At 36.6% G+C, this 11,028-nt stretch overlaps 1 protein-coding gene across 1 annotated transcript; it reads right to left on the reverse strand.

Annotated features, from left to right (window-relative positions):
• Positions 1 to 8,331: 8,331 nt before the first annotated feature.
• LOC109009723 (germin-like protein 11-1) lies at positions 8,332 to 10,280 on the reverse strand. Its single transcript, XM_018990322.2, has 2 exons — positions 9,914 to 10,280; positions 8,332 to 9,020 (listed from the first exon to the last, which is right to left on the reverse strand). The coding sequence occupies exons 1-2, from the start codon at positions 10,242 to 10,244 to the stop codon at positions 8,497 to 8,499; spliced, it is 855 nt and encodes a 284-aa protein (XP_018845867.2). The 5' UTR covers positions 10,245 to 10,280; the 3' UTR covers positions 8,332 to 8,496.
• Positions 10,281 to 11,028: the final 748 nt, after the last annotated feature.

Below are 11,028 nucleotides of genomic sequence, written 5' to 3' on the forward strand. Positions count from 1 at the left end.
TGAATGTTGGAGTAAAACTCCCGGACCAACTCCGCAGACAGAGGGGGGAGACCAGTGGTTAATGATACCCACTGGCGAGACCGACAGATATGTGGCAGTATAGTCTCTTCAAGCTCACCTAGATTGACCTCACGCTCAATAATGGGATTGCGCTTGGAAAAATTTTCAGTGTATAGTTGCTGAGCCTGGGCATTATGGAACAGTGATTGGTCGGGAGCAGGAGTTGGCCGGCGTCGTACACGTCGCATGGTGTTTGTCTGTAGGCATAATAAAGTAAATTAGAAATTAATGTCAATTTGTTAGGAAAATAAAATGTAAGACGTAGCCTAAAATGACAAGTAGCAGACTACTAGACAATATGGATCAATTGTAGCAAAAATGCTAAGAGCATTAGTCAAATTTAAGAAAGTAAATATACTGAAAAAGGGGAACTACGATTAACGACTGCCACGTTCAAAGTCTTTTGTTGAGACACTTCTATAAATGTAAGTGATATTAAGCCTATAAATGCCAGTTAATATACGAAAAAAATTAAAGGTGCTAACTCTTAGTGTCAAAAGAAAAAACAGAGAACCATCTCAAATCACATCAAGATTATTCAAACAACGACATCACGACCCAACCATCCCGCTTGTCAACCTAGAGCATCCATACAACTTACAACACGTCCAACACAACCAGCCCAACACACTTCATGACACAACCAACCATAAAACAACTCCGACATCCAACATCAACTCAAATAGTAACACCAAACAACCAAAATTTTTACATGTACATCACCAATGGCCCACCATTGTGACAAATCCAACACAACCAGCCCACACGCATCATCCCATGCAAACACCACATCAACATAAACAATCAACATACAAACCCAAATACAGCCAACATATAACTCAAAACAACCATGTAACTCCACCTACATAGCCACATCAATCCGAACAGTCTCCTTATACATACCTTTATCCACCTCACACAACCAAGAGACTCCCAACACCACAACTCAACCAGAAAATGCACAACCAATAAGTTCCATCATGTAAATATAATTCATTAGAAATTTCTAGCAATCATAATTTATAAACAACGCACATGTAACTGTGCAACCAATAAGGTACCCGAAATTGGCACCTTGCACGATTTTGTTCCTAAAAAGGTGAAAGTACCAAATGAAAGCCATATTAAGAAGATTCCATCATTCTCACACTAAACGCAAAAAACTCGCCATCTTTTCAGAACTACCAGAAACATCAATTCTCGAGATCTCACTAAGGGCATCCAATCAGAGGTCCCACACCTACCCCCCAAGCATCCCCTAAACCCAAACCAACCATCTTATACTCAATCCCAATAGGATCACTTCCCGCTAAACCAAACCAAAACCACCCCGGGGCCCGAACTACATCAAGACAACACAAACTACAAGCAAAAACAACCAGCAATCCGATTCTTAACCATAAAACAAACACAGTAGAGCAGATTTCAAGATTATGTAGAGCGATACACATTTTCCCCATACCTATATTCTCCACCTCAAACTTGGTCTTGCTCACCGAGCTGGCTGGCTTCACTTTTCCACGCTTCTGGGCCGACGGGTGGGTTCGTCGGTTGCTGGGTTCGTGGCTCTTGGGAGCGAAATCGAAGCCGAAGACCCACTTTGGGGAGAAGACGAAGCCAACTGCTGGGTTCGTGGCTCTTGAGAGCGAAATCGAAGACGAAGGAAGAGGAAGAGGCTGGCTTCTCGAGGAAGACGATGGGAATGGAGAAGACGAAGAGAATGGGGATGAGGGTTTTGACTAAGATGGAGGGGGATTCAAATTCGGGGGAAAAAGGAGGGATTTTGGAGGTGATTCAACCGGTTGATAATTTAATTTAGAACGACACCGTTTTTGAAACGTGCCACTTAGGACACGGTGACGCCGAGGTTCCCCAAACCGGTTGTAAGTAGCCTTCGCTCGACATAGCTCGACACTTGGCTCGAGCTAAATTCAAGTTCGAGAGTTCGCTTGACTCGGCTCGACACTTAGCTCGAGCGAACTTCAAGTCAGAGAGTTCGCTCGACATGGTTCAACACTTCGCTCAAGCTACATTCAAGTCAGTGAGTTCGCTCGACACAGCTCGACACTTGGCTTGAGCGAACTTCAAGTCAGAGAGTTCGCTCGACATGGTTCAACACTTCACTCGAGCTATATTTCAAATCAGTGAGTCGCTTGACTTGGCTCGAGTGAAAGTAAGTTTTAGAGAAGCGAATATAAAATGATCATAAAGCATCACCAAAAAGTTTTAGCCTTTACTCCATTTGGTCATGTGGTCCACTTCACAAGCTATTTGACAAATTAAATGATTTTTGAGGAAATGATATTTCGTATTTCTGAATATTGTCAAGATCACTTGTCAGTTTAAAACTTAAGTACTTATTAATTTTGATAGTTTATGTTACAAACTAAAATCCAAATGACAGAGGATTATATTCGCCCATTGTATAGCCATAACCTGTCATTCTAGCACCATAGTTAGAGTTGTAGCCGCCCATTGTATAGCCATAACCTGTAAATCAGGGGGTTATTTTTCAACTTCATTCATAAACAACCATAAGAAAGGGAAAGGGAGTGAAAAGGAAAAGTTTGCAGGCACAGTGATCAAGTAGAAATGTGCAATCGGCATAAGGATATTGAAATAATGACGATCCAAACATATAACCAATCCTGGAATAAGTGCCGAAATATTGGCTCAATAACTTTCCCAGAAGTGTGTGTGTGTGTGTGTATATATAAATATATATATATAAAGGGTAAATTGAGGGCATCGATTGTCAATATCATCCCAGAGACATACCTACCAAGTAACTTATACCATGTGATATACACGAATGAGTGTGTGAACTACAATAGTTTTCCAATATCCCAGGCATGCATTAGAACTGAACAGAAAGATACAGTTGTGAGAAAGAACCCTGCCAGTGTGACCCTGTATGGATTCAATATTTTGCTTCTTAGTTTAGGGTTTTTTCCTATTGTTTTAGCATTGTTCTACTGTTGTTTTGGCAGCTCCGAGTTATCTCTAGCATGATTTCGGTATTGTTCGGCCTTCTCCAACTATTTTTTTTTGGGTGTTTCCTGGTGTTTCAACGATACTAATTTTCCAGTGATTCTAACACCAATTTTCCTTCTGATGATCAATTTTTTAATTTCTTGATTATTTTCCGATCATGTTTTTTGGTCTCTTTCTTTCTCACTCATTTTACTAGATCTTTCTCTCTCTAACTCTTGGAGTTCATTACTCCATTTTCTAGCCTAAGGGGCTGCTCGGGGATTAGTTTACAAATTTATGGGGGATGTTTCCCCACTCGGGATAAACTTTTATCGCGTAAGGGATAAAAATCATAAGGAATGGGCATTGAGTTCCAAGGAGTGACAAACTCATAAAAAATATTTCAAATTATTAAAAAAATACATAAAAAAAAAAACCAAGAAAACCAAAAAACTTTTTTTCACTTGGCGGGAATCATTCGCTTTGGTGATTAGTCCACCGTGGAATGCTTCCCATGTGACCTTTCTTGGCAATAGGACTACTCGGGAATGCATCCCGAGTAGCAATTTAGGCGACTACCTAAATCATAGTAATTAATATATATATTTATCTCTAGTCGATGCCAAAACCAAAGCTTGGCATTGGACAAAGACTATAATCAAGTTGCTGCAAAATTCCAGAGCAGAAAGTTGAATCACATCAAAACCTTTGCGGAAAGAGTAGTGGCTAGACCGAGAACCCACCGAGAAAGGCAAAAAGAGTTTTTTTCTTTTATTTTTTTTTCATTCATTTTTTTTATATTCTTGAATATCTTTTTTAAAATAAAAAAAATTCACAACATCGCTAAAAAATACTTCCTTAATCACTAAGTACAAAAAAGAAAAAAAAAACCAATCGGGACACAAATTCGGGACCCATTCCCAAATCATTTCTCTAAAATTTAGAAGGATAATAACATTGTCCATGACAACGTTCACATTTTAAAAATATGTTACTGAAACAATAATCGGAATCCAGACTGGTGGGATGCTGAAGATTTAGTAACAACTTATTATCAACTGTTAACAGTTAACACTAGGTCGATTTTACTGAGTTGGGCTACAGTTAACACTAAATTGCATCCCGAGTAGCAATTTAGGCGACTACCGGGGGATGTATCCCGTGTAGTTCAATTAAGCGACTATAGATAATTTAAGCGATAATATACTAAGGAAAATGCCATCGGTTTATTGATTGTGAAAAATTGTTCCAACAATGAATCATACAATGGAAGTACTAAGCAAATCAAGCAGAAATGAAATAGACTAAGCATAAAATTTCCTCAAATGTTCAGCGTGCCATGGGTGTGGTAGCTCGTGTCCTTCAGCATTCTTCAAGCGATAAGTTCCCTGGTGACTGCTGCCTATGACAACGTACGGTCCTTCCCACTTTGGATTTTTAGTTGCAGATCAAAATGGCTTATGTAGTCAATTCTTGATATCTGGGCAATGAGCATGTACCTGATAGACACGGCATATATTTTTAATCTTTGTATTAAATTTATACGTATTTGTTTGGATCTATATGCCATTTAAATCGCTCACATAAACTAATTAAGTACATATTCCTGATTTCAGGGACTAAAATGTTTACTTCAAAAAAAAAAAAATGACTGCAATTATTTCCTTCCTCCTTAAAAGTATACATGTTTACTACATCTGCACCACTACAGTACACATCATTCATCTTGGTGGTTGGGAACTTTAGGCATTGATCATCCTAGGGTGATGCTACAGCCCCCGCTGGGGGTGTAGTATTATTTTATACTTGTTTTATTTAAATAATTTTTTATATAGATTTTTTAATATTTTTAAAAAATAAAATAAATTTAAAATATCATTAAGAAAATGCTTTCTTAATCAGAAAGTAAAAAAATATATATTAAAAAATACTTTCTTAATCACGAAATAAAATAAAAAATTATAAAAAATATTTTTTTATAATTTTTTATTTTACTTCATGATTAAGAAAGTATTTTTAATAATATTATGATTTTTTTTAAATATTTAAAATGGTCATGCTACAGCCCCTGCTGGGGCTCCCGTTGGGCTTAGCATGTATTTTTTTATGATTTTGTATTTTTAACAATAGTTTTTATGTGTATTGTTAATAAATAGGAATTAAATACTATAAGAGTCCCTAAAATCAGGAAGGTAGCACGTCCAAGGGACGTAATTTGCCCAGTTGAGAGCAAGGTAGCAAAAAATAATATACACATCAATTATAGCATAATATATTGATCAAACAAAGTAATGTACATTATAAAGAAATTTGATACAACTTTACCAAAGAAAGCATAGTAATATATATATATATATATATATATCTCCAATCAGTGCCAAAACCAAAGCCGAGCATTGGACAAGACCTTCGGCAATATTACGATGATTTTGGTATGTGAAAGCATGAAGGATTAATAATGCGAAGGATAAATATAGACTTTGAGATATGAATTTCAGCAAGGAATATGAACTAATGCATATGATGAGATGAAAAAAGCATAATTTATAAACAAAAAAAATGTTGGCCATACCTGTTGATGGTGACTTACGTGACAAGAGCGTAGGTGGTAACGCTAGCAAAAAACAAACAAAGGAGTTTATAATTTCCATTGAATACACTATAGACGAATAAAGAGGGATGTATGCAGCAAGTTCAAGTCTAAACCATCTCTATAACGAGTCCAAACACAATAAAGAGTCCTCAGGGAACTTGAGAAACAACTAACTACCCAATATTCTATAACTAGCTACCCATTTTTATGTATCAATAACGAGTCCAAACACAATAACATTATATGCAAGCTTATGAGATTCAACAATGTAAAATGAAGGGCAGTGCAGTGATGATAATACCTGGTGGCCTCGAGTCTTCAGAGCCTTCGTGGCTGGCCTCATGGCTTGACAACATAGATGGCCAAAGAGAGTGGTGCACCGTGAGGTTAGATGAGTGTTGCGGAATGTTAGGGTTTAGGGTTTTAGGAGTTTAGGGTTTAGAGTTTTAGGGTTTAGCGTATAAAATGTGATATATTTATTATTAATGGATAATAAAAAATAATTCAATAAAAAATCACTTAATAATGATAAATGTGTCATATTTTATATAATAAGATAAAAATATGACAGTAGTATGGTGTATAGAATTTTTCTATTGAAATTCCTCGATAAATCAAAATCCCCCAACGCGATTGATACCATCGATTTCCATGATTCATAATTACCCACAATTTCCACACGGTCTTTTTCAAATTTACAAAATCTTGTTATATTATAAATTAGGAAAAGGACACTTTATATTATAAGTCTGTTTCTCTCTACCCGTACCCTTTCGATCTGTCCGAAACCCTAATTTCCTGCTTCTAAGCCACGATCTCTTGTTCACTGACTCTCTGATTGTTTGAATGTCGTGACGTTCCCTTCAACAACGGAGTATTGTCAACAAAGCAAATAGAGTAAATTTAACGATACACCATCATGCGGGTTCTAGATCTTTTCATAGACTACAAAGAAATTTGTAACGTTATACTAGTCCCAATTAAATATTAACATATCAGCAATTGTGATTGAGGTTGTAACCTATATTTTCCTTTTGACTGACAAGATAGTTCTACTAACTATAATCTGACTGAATTGTATGTTAAATTGTATACAAATCGAAATAGTGTTTGGACTAGTCCCGAAGTTGAAGCCAATTCTGTAAGTGTAATTTTTTTGGTATTACCTAATAATATTTATGTTATTTATACTATCTCTAATGATTTTTCTTTTCTGTTTTTTGTTTTGTAGGACAAGATGGTTCACTTCAACAAAATGTTGCGTCTAATAAATCCTTTGTTAACGATGCTGAGATCTTTTGTTTGAGGGGTTTAGGATGTTGCATGAGGCCTTCCTCCTCAACCTCATCCTCTTCGCAAAACAGATCAAATAACAACTCTCAGGACTTAGAGGAAGAGGAAGTAAGGCTTGAGATCGAACGATTGAAGTTCAAGCAATGAGACTTGGAAGATCAATTACATCCGGCATCAAATATGGAGGCGCAATTACAACAAGACACGCGAAGGGAGATGGAAATTCAATCCCAAAAATTGTTCGAATAGATGCAATTTATGATGTCCCAGAAGTTTATGCCTCCACCAATTTAGAATTTATTTTCTTACTTTATGTCTTTTGTCTTAATGCAACATTTGAGCAATTGTAATGTTTTAATTATAATTTTTAAATGTAGTTTTCTTATATTAAATATTTTATTTATTGCATCAGTGATTACCATTCGAACGAAAAATCTTCATTCAAATTGTAATTATGAATTACTAATATGTTCGAACACTCTGCATATTTGATCAGTGGCGGATCTACATAGAGCTTGAGGGGCCCTATTTTTCAAAATTCAAAATAGCCCCTAAATTTTATTCATAATTCCATGTATATAGAAATTGGGCCCCCTAAAAAGTTTATAATTTCCTTATTCCCCTGTGCTTTTTAAAATCTTATAAAATTTCAATATACATAGAAATGTCTATCTCTAATTTGTTCCTATAACCCTTAGATTTTGTATAATTTCTACATATGATCTATTTTCTACGATGTGGCCCCACTAAAATTAAATTAAAACTAAGATTAGGAGAAATAATAAATTATTAACATTAACCTCAAAGTTTTTTTATTATACAATATTAAATTTTTTAATATAGAATCCAAAGTAAAAATACAGCAAAAACCATTTAAGATCGATGATTTATATAAAAAATAATAGAGTTGATTTATCCTCTAAGCTTTATTGAGCCAGGACAAGCTTTCTAAATATTTCATATTTAAAAAAATAATAATGGATGAATACTATTCTACGAAATATTGTTGTCAAAAATCTGAAACCGACATTAAATTGTGTTTTTAAAATTTTATTTCTACGTTATTTGAAAAATTGTCAAGATTTAATTTTCTATGCAGTTATGCTTTATCATTTTATAATATTTTTTCATTTTACATAAACATCTTGCGTAGTTGAAAAGCTTGCCCCCCAAGAAAAATTGCTGGTCCTGCCACTCGTGTTTGAATACTATTATGTTCCAACAAATTTATGATCATTCAAATGGCCAATAAACCGATCCAACAAAGTTCGTGGGACTATCTGTTTTACGGCCTCTATTCTGCTAGTAATATGTCGTGATCTACTTGTTTGAATCGGAAATTTTGATTATTATCCAGAAGACGACAAACGTCATAATAGAATTGAATCACGAGTACTCATTGCTACCAAATTCATGCCAGTACCAACAAAAAGTACTTATATTAGCGGTTCATTTTATTGCTAAGCACATACGTACAGAAACTTACGAAGATAATATTTTTGAAATTGAATATATATAATATATAGAGAGAGAGAGAGAGAGTTGAAAACTCAACCAAAGTCGCATTTTCAATGCGGTTAACCTTTGGGTCCAGGAAGAGAGATTAGTCGCCTCACTAACTTATCTTTTAAATCTGAATCAAGCTGCTCGAACATGGCATCAGCGACGCTTACCATCCCTGGATTCTGGCTATTAAACACTGAGAACATAGTAGCGAGATCGTATCCAACATTAAAGCAATAGTGGAGCAGCCCCCGGGGAAACACAAATACATCACCTTCTTTAAGAAGTTTTTGGAACACTTTGCTTCCTGTATCGATAAATCCGACAATAACAACACCTTTGTTGACAAATAGCATCTCAGAAGCTCTTGGGTGGGAATGGGCCATCACCAGACCATCCACATCTAGGTCAGTTCTAGCAATTGAGAGGCCAAGTGTATTCAGGCCCGGAAAATCTGCAGCAGTGACAATGGTCACTGATGAACGATAAAAGTTGTCTGTATTGCCGACGTGGTTCAGATTTGAGGTCTTGAAATCCGAAGCACTAACGTTGGCTGGATTCTTGCAAGTGAAGCCATTGAGGAAGACTGTTTGTTTTCCTGTTGTAGACGTCGGGCAAGTGTCACGAAGGTTATCGTAATCTTGTACGGAAATTCTGGTGCAAAAACAGATAAAAAACAAAAAGACAATGTGGAAGGGAAGAGAAGAATTCATGTTTGGTTGCTGTTGTGAATTGAAGTTATGACGGATTCTTTGGTCTTTATAGTTTTGTATGTATACGTAATGCTTTTGAGGTTGTCCGAAACCAAAGTAACATATAGGCTTGGAGTTCACTACTGGATTTGCTATGGATTATGTTCTAAGAAGCGCATTGCTTTAAAGAAAGATTATCTTACTGGGATACATGGATGCGTAATGTCCTTGTGCTTGAAAAAAAGTCTATGATGGACCCCTTGTAGTTGTCATTCCTTTCAAAATCATTTTGGTAATATTTACTGAACCCCAGTCTTCCTTGCTATTACAGCGAAGGAAAAAAGTAGCCCAAAGAAAAAGGAAAGAAAAATGCCTATGCCAGCTCGTAACCAACAAACTTTGTCAAAATGGGTCAAAACGGCATAATAGCAAGGACATGTTATGACCAAATGCACTTAAAATGATTAGGCTAAAACGATCAAGGGAGCAAGTGATCACTTCGCATACGTTTAGATGCACCTATCACATTCAACCCAGTTAACCGAACGAAAAGTTTTAACCATGTACTCAAGATAGGCACTAACACAAAACTAAATCCTGCAAGTGGACCATTATCTGCAGGACCAGAGTTTCTCCATATGGAGAAATCTTTGCATCAACCCCTGTATATTGGGCAAGCCGGCAAACCGGGTTCACTAACAAGTGAACTGGTTCCCACTGAATCGCACCCCCCTCCCCCCTTCCCACTGAATCGCCCCCCTCCCCCCACGTGAATCAACCGAATCTTAGAAAACCTTACCACATCTACTCGCGCAGTTTGGACCCTTCCTCACGCATCTCGTCAGGCGGTGGCAGAACGGGGCCATCCGGAACAAAAACCCCACCATCTTCATCATCATCCACATTCGCGGTGGACTCGAAGGGAGACGCAAAGTCCGGGTTGGCCTGCGCAGGAATCCCGTAAATGTCATCATTGTAGCCATAGTGGTGGCTGGCAGTGAGGTCATCCGATGGAGCGGTTGGTGACGGCGAGGGCCCCGCGCTGGTGTTGCTAGATCTGCTCGATGGCTTCGGAGCTGGCTGTCGACGTTGTCCTGTAGAGGCGGTGATGGCGGAGATGCTGATGCCATTTTGGTCCGAGAGAGTGGGACGTTTTGTTTAAAAAAATAAAAAATAGAAGCCACAAAGGGTGTGCATTGGGTGCACTACTATAGTGGCAGCTCTATAGTAAACCTCTTCTCCGTACTCATAGCTTATATATATATATATATATATATATATATATATATATAAAAGAGGTATTGCGATGAAATACTTTAGAATTTTCTATTTTCGGCGCATACACTACAAGAAGTTTGATCTTTAGAGATCAAATTTTTTAGGCACGAATTAAATTTCGTCCCTAAAAGTACTTATTTAGGATAAAAATTAAATTTCATCTCAAAACATGAAAGCGGTTTTAGCTTCGTTCGAACACACAAATATCTCTTCAAACTACACTTTCGGGGACGAAATATAGCGTCTAAAAAAAAATCTTTTGAACATTCACAAACACATTCGAATAGTATTATAACTCACAATCGAATGGTTACATAACTATTCAAATAATAGTCGTGGCAAGAAAGTATAGACAATTGTGCCGGGGAAAGGAGGAAACTATTCGAACGAGATATTTCGTTTGTTTTTAGAGATGAGATGAGATGAGACGAGATGAGATTAAAGTTAACAAGTTGAATAAAGTATTGTTAAAATATATTTTTTAATATTATTTTTATTTTGGGATTTGAAAAAGTTGAATTGTTTATTAGAAGTTGGGAAAGTTGTAATGATTAGATGAGATGAGATGAGATGTTTTCTGAAAACAAACGAGGCCTAATCATTCGAACGAAGTTTTTGGTGGGAAGTTATTAATAA

Source organism: Juglans regia, chromosome 9 (genome assembly GCF_001411555.2).
Source record: "Juglans regia cultivar Chandler chromosome 9, Walnut 2.0, whole genome shotgun sequence".
NCBI lineage: Eukaryota > Viridiplantae > Streptophyta > Magnoliopsida > Fagales > Juglandaceae > Juglans > Juglans regia.